The 14,317-nt window shown below is 50.2% G+C and overlaps 1 protein-coding gene across 1 annotated transcript in view; it reads right to left on the reverse strand.

Moving 5' to 3' along the window:
• LOC103804594 (myosin phosphatase Rho-interacting protein-like) overlaps positions 1–14,317 on the reverse strand; it is a gene marked incomplete at its 5' end in the record, with an annotated part of 42,674 nt that overhangs the window by 20,532 nt on the left and 7,825 nt on the right. The window contains 6 exons of the mRNA XM_009077244.1: positions 3,919–4,028; positions 4,426–4,515; positions 4,717–4,785; positions 6,035–6,091; positions 8,521–8,637; positions 9,142–9,283. Coding sequence (XP_009075492.1) covers positions 3,919–4,028; positions 4,426–4,515; positions 4,717–4,785; positions 6,035–6,091; positions 8,521–8,637; positions 9,142–9,283 — 585 coding nt within the window. The remainder of the gene's footprint in view (positions 1–3,918; positions 4,029–4,425; positions 4,516–4,716; positions 4,786–6,034; positions 6,092–8,520; positions 8,638–9,141; positions 9,284–14,317) is intronic.

Raw genomic sequence — 14,317 nt, forward strand, 5'->3', positions numbered from 1 at the left:
GGTGAGGAAGAGGCTCAGATAGCTCCTCCAGTGCCCCAGCTCTGGGGCTCCATGCACACCCACCAGTCGACGCAGCCATAGTCACGTGCTTGCGGGGAGGATGCCACCAATCCCACCAAAGTCAGGCTAGCTTTGGAGCTGCAGGGTGGAGAAGCACAAAGCAGCTCCCAGAGGTCTTGGGAAACAAGGGGGAGGTTTCCCTTGAGCTTGGCAAAGTATTATTGGGTCCAAAACTTCTCTGTGCCCCTATGTGCATGGCAGGCACAGACCTCCCCTGGGGCACCCACAGTCGTGGGCAGCCACCCTGGCACCAGGCTGCATCCTGTGTGTGCAGGAACTGGTGCAGCAAGGAGAGCAAGAGTTATTCAACACAACGTGGAAATCACTGAAAATGCCGATTGCTCAAGCAAGGAATGATTTTTAGTGCTGAGTTAGAGGGTGGTGGGTTGAGGGGGGAGACATAGTCAAGCAGGGAAAGTTAATACGGGAAGGTAATACCATTTCCAACCTATGGATAATCCATGATGCAGTATTAGCTTATTAAATGTAGACATGCCAGCCTTGTTACATGCACATCAAAACTAAAACAGAAAGTAGCAGTATGCTAAGTTTGTGGAGGAAGCCTATCCCAAGGGAGTGGTGGGCACTTGCTAAACCTTCTTTGCTCTCTCAAGCCCCTGAGATGCCTCCTGAGGCACAGCCCCACTGCTCAGGCTGACTCCTGACTCTTCCTACTTCCAGTACAACCACAGCATCCCCTGAGCTCCAGCCTCCAGCTCAACACGCTTTCTAGAAGAGCTGGAAAGCAGCTCCCTGGGCCCTTCACTGCAGGCTCTGACCCATGGGACCACATGCATCGAGGCCACCATGACTGGGAGCAGCAGCAGCAGCAACAGCAGCAGAGCTTCTCCCACCTTGGGAACACAGCCCAGCTCCCACAGCCAACAACCTCATGGATGTGCATACGCCCAAAACAAAGGATGGAGCAGAAGAGATGGCTCTGCATCAGGCCAGGGCTAGTATCTTCCGATGCACTGTCACCCTCCATCAAACCACAGGCTCAGTAGAGCTGGGTTTCATGAAACTCTGGCAGTTACAGGCTAAAACCAGCTCAGAGATAATTCCTTCTTCAACACTGTCACTTGCAGCTAATAAAATAAACCTAAAAGGCACCATGATGAAACACTGCTGCTCCTCAGACACAATACCACACGACTCCAAAGCCAGGCTCTCAATTTGGAGTCAGTGATTACAAGCTGCATTTTAAAGAAGTAGAGCAGGGATGAGATTGAGCCTTAAAATGGAAAAGAGCGTTAGGAAAAACAGGGGGTGCTGGGGCCCCTTGAATGGTGTCAAGAGTCAGAAATTATGATGCTCTAAATCCCACATGGAAGAATCTCCGCATTTCTAGAGGTGAAATCTCTCACAAGCTCATTTCTCCTCTGCTGCTTTCCAAAGGGCATGGGATGTGTGTCAGGGAGTGGAGGGATGGCCGCTGGGAATGGAGTGAAGAGACTCAGAAGACTGACCCAAAGTTTCTCATTTCATCTCCTCTAAGTGCCCCATGGCTATTAATTCTGCTCAAGCATTTCACATCTCCTCCATCCCAGACAAATTAATTCACCTCACATGGGAGGGGGATCTTAGCCTCCCAATGGTATTTGCAGGTCAAAATAAGAAGTTCTTTTTTTAATAGGGGTGGATGTGGGAGTGGTGCAAGCTGTGAGCTGAGCACGCTGTGGGGCAAGCACACAAAGGCTGAGGAGAACTGGGGGAGCGCTAGGGACCTCAACCTCATCAGGGCTGGGAGCTGAACACAGATCCAGCACTGAAGCAGCCACTTTCTTTCTTGGGGGTATTTTCTATTTGGCCCTTCATCGTTAGCAGAGTGTAATTAGTGTCTCTGCAGACTGCAGGGCACTGCTGAGGGCAGGCAGCAGTGCAGCATCTGCTCCCCATGTTGGGTGCTGACACATGCAGCAATATAAACAGTCATTAGGAACTGATAAACCAAGAGAAGGTGTGTTTGGCTCGGTGCAGACGTGGCAGCAGGTTCGCAAGACACGGCACAGGCTGCAGGAGTGTGTGGAGTGGGACCAGCCCCAGGGATGGGGTGAACACCTCCTGGCACACCGAGCATCCAGACTAACATCTCACACCCTGTCCACACGGTGCAGACACTGCCACCCCTCCATCATGACCCTTTGGCAGTCTGTCCTTCGGCCTTCCAGCAGTCCCCTTCACAAGCCACTCCCCAGGTGCGGAACGTAACGGCATCCCAAAGCCAGGCGGGATGGGCTGGGACACCCCATGCCAGGTGAACACAGCCCTGCTCCACACACAGCGCAGGACTTCTCAGCAACGTGACTAACCCACACCAGCCTCTACCCCATCCAAAACCAGCCTGGTGGAAAACGACAGAAGCACACACATAATTCCCTTTTCCCAGCTCAGGATTGATTCATGGTCTATTTGTGCAGCGTAACAAGTTACTGCCCAACCGGGACCTGCCCTTGGACCCTCTCAGAGGGAAAGCCAAGTGAAACCACTTCGCGTGGGCTTGGAGCAGGTGCAGACAGTGAGCACAGGACTATCGTGCTGCAGTAACCTGTTAGCAACCATAAATACATCTGGTTCTTTAAAGGCAGAGAAGTCCCCTCAAATTTCCTTGGTCTTCATCTTCATATCTAGTCACATCGGAAGATACCAGTGTGGGGAAATCAAGTGTCAAGACCAGGTTGCTTCTTCCCTTCTCTGGCTTTTATTTAAAAGGAAAAAAAAAAAAAGGAAAAGGGGAAGAAAAGAAAGAAAAATAAATGGAAACTGCAGGACTTCCCATCCGAGGTGCAGAAAAGGAGGAGCATGCAGTGAATCACGAGATATACAAACCACAGAACGTTAATACAGGAGAGAACACAGTTTTCCAACCTGGGCTTCAGCACGGATAGTTTCAAAGAGAAGTTTTTCCTGGGATTGCATGGAAATCAAACATACACAGGAGTGAGGAGAGAGGCGGTTTCCCCGAGACCCCCGCGAGATCCACCAGAGCTCGGGCAGGGCTGGGAAACAGTGGCTGAGTGCCAAGCAGGATGAGGAAGGAGCGGCTGGAGCATCCCCAGGTCAACAGCACTGGGTGAGAAGAGCCATTCCATCAACATGGGGGCAAACCTGGCAAAAACCTGCTCGCTGCAGCTATGGTAAGGACAGGAGACAGAGTTAGTGGTGTGGCCATGTCCACGCAGCCTGTAAGAGGTGGCCTGTAGGAGTGTGGCCAGCAGGGCCAACTGTGAGGAGGCCAAACACCCTGTACCCACAGCCACAAGCGCCCACAGAAGGTACTCTGTGACGCAGGGGTCCCTTCCTCTGGCACTGACGTGGGAGAAGACGCCAGCATTACTAATGTGTTAAGGGGAATGAGCTGCAGCCGCTATCTGGAAGATCAAAAGAGGAGGGAAGATGATTTGCTGGCTGGAGTTTAAAATAGATCAGAGCCAAACAGCTTCTAAATTGAACCCTGGGCTCATGCTGCCGTGACCCGTGGAGGGGCTGGGCAGTTCGTGCTGAACAGTAGCCAGAGGAAAGGGGGAACCCAGCACAACTGAATCCAAGTGGTTTCACAATACCTGGTGGGAATCCAGAGGAGCCTTGATATAGGAACAGTGTTTCATATTCCTATGCACAAATTAAAGCCACATTTTCAACCCTCTTTAAAATCTGCATGTGTAAGAATAACTCAGCATATCAGCGTCCCCACAAAGCGTATCCAAATTAAGCCCAGAGAGAGAGAGAGAGAGTGAGAAAGAGCAGCAGCTTCCAGGAACAGACAGGCTCAGAAAGAGAAAAGAATAGGGATAAGGGAAGAGTTACTCCTGCATGGCAAACCACACAACTGCAGGGCTGCTACACTCCTCTCCTTACCTTGTTACATCGGGAGCAGTGGTGGGGCGAACGTGCTTCATGATAGTCTGGATCCAGTTGCGACGAATGCCCGACGTCATGGCAGAGAGGGTGAACTCCCCTTCCTTTGTCTAGGGAGAGACAAGGAACAGCTCAGAGCAGACGACTGCACCCACCAGCACCGTCCCACCCCCCCAGAACCACCCCGCATCCAGCCCTGAGCATCCAGCGCTGGGGCATTGCTCGCTGGCCGCTCAGTGAGACCCTCCACCCCCCAGCATGCTCCTGATGGGAACTGGCATTTCTCAGCAATAAAGCTAATTTTGTCATAGCTGAGACCCTAAGGCTATTACAAAATCTTCCATTTCCCCCAGCCAAAACACTGGCTCTCAAACCCAAGGCCACAGCTCTCTGGAGCACTGTGAGAGGTGCTGGGTGGCCTCTCTTGGGTGTTTCTGGCGATGTTTCCCTTGCCCCAGATGAGCTGTCCTGCAGCCGAACTCTTCCTCCTCTCCACATTTTCCTTACGTGGATCTGGAAGCCATAGTTCCGCTGAACTGGGTACTCAGTGACATCGTAGCACGTGGATAAATCGATCTCTCCATCCAGATCAGCTGCCTGCAGAAGGAAGAGGTAAAATAAGCCGCAATGATTTGCAGCCCCAAAGCACAGTGGGCTCACTGAGAAGCACAAAACCCTGAAGAACGATGCTCCAGGACCTTGGCATCAGGGAAGAGAAACTGCCAGGGGCCAGTTTGGGAGCACTGGTGTCCCCTGGGTGCAGAATGATGGGTTGAATGTCAACAGGATGACACTTACCTCCTCTGCCACTGAATCCCGGTAGTATCTCAGGCTCTGGTCAGTCAGCACAAACCAGTGCTTCTTCCACTAGGAAACAACCAAGATGGGACAGTTACAAACCTGCTCCTTCCCCAACAGCACACTCACAGTGGCTCATCACAGGTCACCTGGCAGAGATGCCCTGCAGGGAGGCAGCTTGGAGCCTCTCCCCTCCCAGCACCACACAGCTTCATTGAGGCCCTCCCGGGGGAAGGGGAGACCCAAACAGGCAACAACACAAGGAACAGTGATGTTTGCACCACCAGGACCCTGAACTCCCCAGCACTGCCACACCCTCAGCAGCACCAACCCTGTGTGACAGTGACACACCACAGGAGCCACGGGGGCAGTCAGAGCCATCCCCATTAGCTCCACTGAGCGATGATGCTTTTAGTGACTGCACTTAAAGCCTTAAAAAAAAAAAAAAAGGCAGTAAAATATTCATGTTTTATCTGCAGCATCTAGAAATTGAGTTGGAGTCTACTCCTGGTACTTGCTCTGTACAAATACATCTCCTGAACGCTCCCACAGTGAGGCACAGGCTCACCCAAGGCAGCTTTCAGTCAATAAAGCACTTGCTCCAGCAGCTGATTCCCACTCAGCTGCCTATGGATGTGCCCTCAGCCCCAGTACCCACAGTGGATCCTGGGCCATGGCACTCACAGCCACGGGCGAGTCGTCCTCATTTCCCCTCAATGGGCTGAGCAGAAAGAAGGGAAGTCCAGTGAAAGAGTGGTTTGCAAACACCCATGGCATCCATGCTGCCTCAGCATCAGTGCCCATCCCTAAGAGTCTGATAGAGCAGCACATCCCACATTCCTCTGGGAACGTACAGCAGGAAAGCTTTACGGGCTGCTTCCCTCAGTGCCAACTCAGAGGCATTCATTTATTTATTTCTTGGCCTTGCATTTCCCTGGCGCTCAGGAGACTCTACCTGAGCCTCGTTACTGACACCACAGAGGTCACTGGGTCACAAGGGAGATGAGACTAATAAATAGAGAACAGGAACATGAAACCAGTGCTGCTATCCAAGCTGCCCTGGCTCCCTAGAAACCCATGATATGATATCCAGCTGTGGGGCTGTGAGACCTCCCCAGGACAGAGAACCTGCTCTTCCCACTCCAAGACAGCCCAATACTGACCTACGCAGCAAGGACATCAGGGCTCCGTCAGCACCACGAGCAGCCCCATGTGCAGCCAGCACAGCCAGGATGCTGGAGTGAGTGTCCTGCCAGAAACCAGGACTGACTGCAGCACCAAATACTGACACAAAGGGCAGAGCTTCCTCCTGACTCACCTGCCCATCTTCATACTGCTTTGTCAACCAGCCCTTCTTGAAGGTCAGCAGGTCAGGCTGGAAGGAAGGAGAGAGTGATCAGAGGGGATGGAAGAAGCATCTGTGCCCAGAAGGAAACAGCAGCATCTTGATAAACCCCCAGTACAGCAATAAAAGAGACCAGCAACAGTTAAATTCATGGAGTCATAGAACAGTTTGGGTTGGAAGGGACTTTTAAAGGTCATCAAGTCCAAACTGAATAATAACACTGTGTGGTGGCTAAATGTTTGCTCCCAGGAGGAATAGAGACCTGCTGCATGGTTTATTCAGGCTGTTCCCTTCCTACCATTTCTCTTGCCATTTCCTACTGCTGCGCCAGCATTAGAGAGGAAGGAGAAACAAGGAATTAGCAAGACTTCAGGCAGTTTTGTCCCTCTATTATGTATTACGAAATAAAAACTACATGCTATTGATGCAAGGCTGCAGGGTTCAAAACAAGGTTGAGTTCCCAAGGCTGGAAATACAGGGAATCCGAGCCTTGCAACACCCAAATGACACCTGCTCTTTCCTCCAAAGTGGGTGCACGGGGATGTTCAATTCCTGAGAAAAGCAACCAAGACAGCGTGGGATAACTGCTGCCAGCCCTTCCTCCCAGCCCTGCCCGCGCGCAGGGAAGGATGTGGTGGAAATGCTTTCACTCCCTCGAGGATGAGCTCCTCCAGCTGCTCCATGTGCTGCAGAGTGGAGGAGGAAAGGACAGCAGTGTGTGAAATCCAGCTGCAGCCTCTGGAACTGGCTACAGCAAGAGGAGCAATGGAAACTGGGGTCTGGAAGCCTACTCAATCAAAGCTATGTTGTGGGACAGCACATCCCACATTTGAGTGCTCTCATGGTGATGGGGGCCTAGCCCCACTCCACATAACACAGGGGAAATTAAATCACTGAATTGTAGAATCCTAGAATGATTAGGGTTGGAAAGGGACCTTAAAGATCATATGGTTCCCACCCCCCTGTCACGGGCAGAGACACCTTCCACTAGACTAGGTCGCACCAAGCCCCATCCAACCTGGCCTCAAACATTTCCAGGGATGGGGCACAGCCACAGCTTCTCTGGGTAATCTGTGCCAGTGCCTCACCTCACCACCAGGAATAAATTTCTTCCTAATATCTAATCTCAACCTCCATGGTTTTCTTCCCTTCACTAAAAAATGTGCATTGTCACTTCATATGCACTTCTCGTGCCTTTTTATTCCCACCAAGAATTTAAAAATCACTCTTGTGGCTGTATAAGTCTACATGAATAGCTCCAGAAACACCAAGCTACTGCATTTTTCTGATAAGTCCTTGAATAAAAGTTGTCCATCCACAAAAAATGTAACTTCCATGGTTTTCTTCCCTTCACTAAAAAATGTGCATTGTCACTTCATATGCACTTCTCGTGCCTTTTTATTCCCACCAAGAATTTAAAAATCACTCTTGTGGCTGTATAAGTCTACATGAATAGCTCCAGAAACACCAAGCTACTGCATTTTTCTGATAAGTCCTTGAATAAAAGTTGTCCATCCACAAAAAATGTAACTTGTATTTACAGTAGCTCTGTAATCTATTTGAGAGATTAGCAAGTGTATTTATTTTGTCCCTACAGAAGGGTGGTGAGGGAGAGAAGAGCATTCTGTGTTTGTTCTGTATTGTTTGCCTCCAGGTCTGGCAAGCATTTGAAATATGCAAAGGGAGGAAAGCTCAGGAGAGCAGGTTCAGCCCTTCCTCGCAGCATTCATCCCACTCACACCCACTTTCAACTGCATAAACATCAAGGAAGTGGTATTAGAAAACTGGGACATGTGTTGGCTCTCTGAAAATTCTCTAAGCAGCCTGGTCTAGTGGAAGGTGTCCCTGTCCGTGGCAGGGGGTGGAACAAGTGGAGCTTTAAGGTCCCTTCCAACCCAAACCAGACTGGGATTCTGTGATTCTACGTAAATGACTCAGTAGTGACCCTGTGTTTGGTCCAAGTCCAGAAACTGGACTGACTCATCTGCAGAGCTGGAAATTACCTGAGCAGCCTCTGCTAGGGGACAACATGGGGCAAAGAGGAGCTCTGGCCCCGTGAGGTGAGCCCAGCACCTCCAAGGTGACCTACAGCATCAGTAGTAGTAGTACACATCAAGCAAAGCATCAAGGACATGGGATATTCCAGAGGAAAATAACTAGCAAAACAGGGTCTGCTTCCCAAACTGATGCTGTGCTTTAAGCAAAAGGGCTCCTTGCAAGACTGTGATTTAATTTCTGCAACAGGCAAAATGTGGCTCTTCTCCAGCTGAGTCCCTGTGACTCTCAAGTTTGGTCACATCTGATTGAGGTCGCTGAAACCTGCTCAGATACGAATGAGCATATCCCACGTCCTGCATGCTATGAGAAAAGCAGCAGACAGTCCAGTTTTCATGGGACCTGCCTGGGAAGGGCCTCTCACGCACTCCCCCAAGGCAGGGGACAAGGCCCCAGTGGCTCACCGTCATAGAGGACTCCGTGGACCTTCTGTCCAGTGACTTTGCCCGGCGGTGTGGGGACAGAGGAGATGCAGACACATCCAGGATGGAGCCCATGGCTGCTCCTTCACAAGTGAAGTCCTGTGTGAACAGCATTAGCCCAGATCAGTGCAGGAACTAGGACAGAGTCCTGCTCTCTTGGCTCATGGCATAAAAATCTGCTTTATTTAAGGGACATTTCAGGCTCAGAACAAGTGCCATTTCCTTGGCAATATATTTTTTTGTCCTCTCAGGCATTAATTTGTTCCCAATACAAGAATATCTGGGACTCTCAAGCCTGCCTGTTTCTTCTGTTACTGTACCCCACCCTGATGGGTCCTGCCATGCCAGAGCTGAAGTTTCCTTTTATATTTTGGAGAAAGGAGAAAAGAGCCTGATTTTCCACTCTGAACTACACCTGGGCCAAGGGACCAAAGCAGCAACTGGCAAACCTGCACAGGCTGAGCATCTGCAGCAGTTTGGCTCCTGCAAGAGCTGCCTGTGACTCCAGATCCACACCCAGGGACAAACCCTATAGTCCTGGGCTGTTGGACCCCAGGTGCCATCCTCCAAACCCCACCAGGAGACCTCAGCTGAGCAGCTTACCCGTTTCCGTGGGAAAACCCTCTTCTCACTCCTGCCCTGCCGCGTCTCGCTGGAAAGGGCAGCACCTCCTGGCACGTTGGTTTCCATGTGCTCTGCGTTCTCAATATCTAATGCCTCAAATTTTTCAATTACCTGGGACCTCCTGAAAAACAGAGAGAAAGGGGAAACCAGAGAGGGTTTAAACACAAGAGCAGCAACTATGCGGAGCTGTACCACCCCATAAATTTAAGGCTGCAGAACTGCTTGACTCAGTGTTCATGCACACTTGGTTCTTTCTCCATGAGCTCCAGCATACCTAAATATGAGCTAAAACCCCACGATCTGACACATGTCCTTTTACCCACAGCCAAAGTGGGAAAAACCTCACTCTACTCAGCTCCACAAGGAGCATCTTCTTAAATAACTAGAAAATCTTACAAACCCAGCAATAATGCTTCACTTGTGAATTTTACAGCCCTTTGGGAAGCAGGGACTACAGAGCAGCTTTGCTTAAGCTTTGGCTCTACCCTCTAGCACTGCTGCTATCGATGGCCCCCGAGGCCACAGAGCAGAGACACGTCAGACCAAGCTGGGGTGCAGAGGTACCAGGGGGTATGGGTCCCCCAGTGTGTTCACTGCAATAGGTACCCTCTAAAAACTCAGCCCCACACAGGTAACAGCCACAGGACTGCACAGAGTGAGGAGTGTCCATAGGTGCCTCCAGACCAGGCAGGATGCACCAGCTGAAGGGGCATTAGGAAGATGAGGATCTCCCTGTGCCATGGTAAGGCATCCCCTGCAAAACTTGGGGCTCCTCCCTCCTCTAAACTGGGCTGCAAATCCAGTGTGGACAGCAAGGAGCACAACCTGGGCTCTCAGACACTGCCTCGGTGGCTCATTGCACCATGGCACTTGTGTCTCTGAGGATGGAGAACTATGAAAAAATGTGGATGGAGCAGGAGCCAACCCTGGATCAAACCCAAATGGGATGCTCCTAAGAACGAGCAAACAAGCCTTTGCAGGTGGAATTAAAAGTGCTGTTTCAGCATGAAGAGCTGCTTGCTGACCCACAGGAGAGAAAGCACAGGGATTTTCAAAGGATCTGCTGGTGTCTAAGTTTGCATTTTCAGGGGTTTGGGCAAGAATTAACCTCAGGTCTTCAATCACAACCTGGGAATGTGAAGCAATAACCCATCACCAGCACACAAGCTGCTGTGCTCCAAGCTGCAAGGTTTAAAGCTCCATTTCAAACCTCCCCAAAAAACTCAATACAGGTGGGTTCTTGACACAGAATTTGGACCCATATGTGCCACATTTAAACTCAGGGCTGCTTGTTCTATGTGAATCTCTAATGTGCATGAAAATCACAATGGCAACCACATGAGAGGAAACAGGTTATCCAAAAAACCCCATTTTTAACACTTCCCACAAAAAGGAACAGCAGGTTAAGGGCTCAAAACCCACGAGATGTTAATTTTTCAACCAATATTTGCATCGAATTCCATAAAAGAGACGAACAGTCTCAGCACATCACATCCCCTGGGGTCTGGGGGGACCCCACTGCTGCTCAGAGCTAGGCTGCCAGGTCACAAAATGGAACAGACAAAATTGTTGGAGAAGACTTTGCTTTGAAAATTTCCAACATCTCTGATGCTTTTACAGGACATCTGTTTTGCCTCTGCTGCCTCCCAGTTTGCAGACTGGGAGTGGGCAGACCCCAGGCTTGTGCAGAGCTCCCAGTCTCATGAGATGTCCGACATAAGCCAGGCTGTGGAGCATAAATCCATGTTCTCCATTCACTGACAGACAAGGAATTGGTTTGGAGTCACAATTTCTTAACCCTTTTTACACTGGCACAGCCTTCTCTGAGTCTCAGTTTAGGAGGGAGTAAGAGGTCCATGAATTAACATTGTCTGTGCCCTACTGAGTGAAGGCCTGAAGAAAAACAAATCAGGAAAAAAAAAACCTAACAAAAACCCAACCAAAAAACATAAAAACAAAATCAAAAGCAGGTTGATTTCTCATGAAAGGGGCTGCACCACCAGGTTGTTCTACGGCTTGAGATTGAGATGAGATGGTAGCGAAGCAGGCGAAGTAAAGGTGGACACGTCACACAGCAACACAGCAGGAGAAGGTGGAGAGCAACAAGACCTGGAAGAAAACAAGGCTGGAAAATGAATGAACAGAAGAGGAAATTATATATATCTGCATCTACATACAAAACAAAATCAAAATCATTTCAGTCATTCGTCATTGAAAAAGGGAAGAGAAAAATAAATCACTGCAACCAAATCACAGCCCCAAGGGTTAATATCATCCGGATTACAGGAAAGAATCGTTTTTTTTTCCCATTAGATCAACATTCAGAGATGTTACTGCCAGAGATCCTGGAGGGATGGGGAGGGAAGAGCTCTCCTCCCCTCCACACCGTGTCACAGAGAGCTGCACCCTCTGCACAGCAGCTCAGTGTGGACAAAACAAGGCTGGGACAGGTATGAAAAAGCATTTTAAAAGCTGTGGTGCCATTTAGTGCTTTTCAACTACAAAAGCTCATCCCAAGGAATTCCTCGGCCATGCAGACTGTTAATCTTTTCCAGGCCACTAAACCTGGGCTGCAGATCTTGGCTGTTAGTGGAGGGAGGTGTGTGGTGAGAAGGAAAGCTCTAAAGACCAGCACGAGCTATCGTTAAAGTGATTTTCCTTGATTGGAAGAAAGGGCTTGTTTATGTTGGATTCATTCATTATTTAGCAGCAAGAAAGATAGTGAGTGTCAGGAAAAGGATGAGGAATTTCCCCAAGAGGTTCAGAAGTATGACGGGAATAGTTTTACAAGGGGAAAAAAAACGTATTTGGGAGAGCAGATACTCCTCTGTATCGGGAGAAGCAGAATTCAGAGCAGAGTCTTGCATCTCAGGAAGCTCCAGAGAAGGAATTTGAGGAAGAAAAGTATTTTAAGCAATTTCAGGCAGTTCTGCTGTTTACTGAGGCTAGAAAAAATACACCTCGGCCCCTGACTACACTCCTGCAGCAGATCCAGCAGACACCACAGCAGACTCTTGCCAGCGTGAGCAGAACATGAGGTCAACTGGGAAAGCTGTGGTTTTAGAGGCTGCAGCCCTGGAAGTGTGCAAAAAAGCCAAGTTTGCCAAACAGAAATCCTGGCGTTTCCCAGGGAGCTCCAGCAACACACCCAGAGGAAGGGGCTACAGGTCCCTGTATCCCAAGGACTCCTCACCCAAGGTCTCCTCCCCAAAGCCACTGACACCCTCCCTGAGATGTGCCATGACTTAATCCTGCAGCTGCAGAGCCCCGCTGGGATACCGGGACTGATACCCAAGGACGTCCCTGCAGCTCTCTTCAGCTGTGATTTTGTGTGCAAAACTTTAAGATTCATCCACGGGGCTTCCAAAGAGCTGATCCCTGCTCTTCTGCCCTAGGGATGGGTCTGAGCTGGGAGACTGGCCACAGTCCCTCTCCCCCAGCCCGGTGGGAGACACAGCCCCATCCTGCCACGTGCCAGCAGAGGGAACTCGCACTCTGCCGCTCCGCCAAAATCACGGAGATAATCTCCTGTTTTCTGATTCCTGGTTCTGAGTGGCTGCCAGCTCAGACGTCTGCATGGGGCGTGGAGGCAGTGTCAGGTATAAATGGCCAGCACAGAAAATTCCTGGACTGAAGTCACGTAATAGCTCTTACGATAAGGAAACAGGACGAGAAGTCTTGACAAACAGCTTTATCTGGAGCTAAGCCTACACGTGTGTCACTAAGGATGCAGCTCTGGATACCTAAAATAATTCTTTTCCATCCATAGCTCTTATACTTGCAGTGATTCACACAAAAACCGGGAGGAAGAGCCAAAAATACCAACAAAATCAGAGTGAGTTTGGCTGCACTGAAAGGTAGATCTGAACGATGTCTGGCTGGTGCCTCTGGGGTTGGCATGGGGCAAGTCAGTTTGGGCAGGTGTTCCCAGACATGTTAGTGGGTTATTGAGAAGGGTTATTAGAAATGGTGTTAAACCAAGGGGAAAAAGACAAACCCACAGCATGGAAGTGAGTTATTGTATCTGCTCAACCTCAAACAGCACAGCCTGAGCTCAGAGGAAAAAAATGAGAGGGATATGGGCACTACGTAAACTCAAGTTTAAAAAGCAGCCAAGCCAAGCTGAGCAGGGTGCTGGGGAATGTTAATTCTCTGGTTCCATGCTGGACAGTCTCTCTGTGCTGTTAAGTCCACCTCAGCACTCTGACATGGGTGTCTCAGCTCTGGCATACATGGCTTCTCCACCCACACCACCTTCATGGGCCAATACTCAGGTTACTGGAGGAGAAAATAAACGTGCCCATCCCTAAACCGAGCCATTGCTCATGGCACACTCCCCCAGCACTGCAGGCTGCAATCTCTAGCCAAACTCTCTGGTAGGTGGGGACCCCTCACACTATTCTCTGCCATCACCCCCTCCCAAACACTGGACCAGGGTCAGCAAGACCCCAGTGCCTGGTGCAGTGCCTGCTCCTCTCTCTACACCCATCCTGCTCTGATAAAGGCCCTGGGCTGCCACAGGGGAATTCCTGATAATACTGATAAAGCAACAAACCTTTTAACGGCCCCAGCTGGGCTGGGAAAAACACTTTCCCCATGAAAAGGCACTCACCAGCAGGCAAGGAGTGGGGCTAACATTAATAAAGGACACACTCTGGCAACAGTGTCCTCTCCCAGGTCCTGTTATCTGCTGTGAATATGGTCCCTCTGGCACATCCCAGCTCCATGCCAGTGCTGCACAATACCTCTGGGGCTGGAGCAAGGGACTGTCAGCACTGGAGGAATGCACTGTCCTGTCACACTGTGGACAGGTGCTGCCCACAGTGTCCTGTGCAAGCAAACGCAAGAGGGACACAATGTCACCCACGGGCAGCACCAGCTCAGCCTGCAAACAAGCAGTCACTAGCCTTTTCTCAGCCCTGTTCCCAGCCAGGGTGGCCAACAGACCCATGTGGTATCCTCCTCTTTCATCCTGGGGAAAAGCCAAACCCAAGCTCTCCTTCTTTATTCCCAGTCCAGCACTCACTGCACCAGGCTTGGGATTCTCCTGCCAACCAGCAGCACCAGCACAAAGCTGTCTGTACAACCCAGACCTGCTTCCAGAAGCCAGGCTGGAAAACAGTCCTTTAGGGGCTGGGAAGAAACAAAGAAGCTC

Source organism: Acanthisitta chloris, unplaced genomic scaffold (assembly GCF_000695815.1).
Source record: "Acanthisitta chloris isolate BGI_N310 unplaced genomic scaffold, ASM69581v1 scaffold9840, whole genome shotgun sequence".
In the NCBI taxonomy this organism is placed as follows: Eukaryota; Metazoa; Chordata; class Aves; order Passeriformes; family Acanthisittidae; genus Acanthisitta; species Acanthisitta chloris.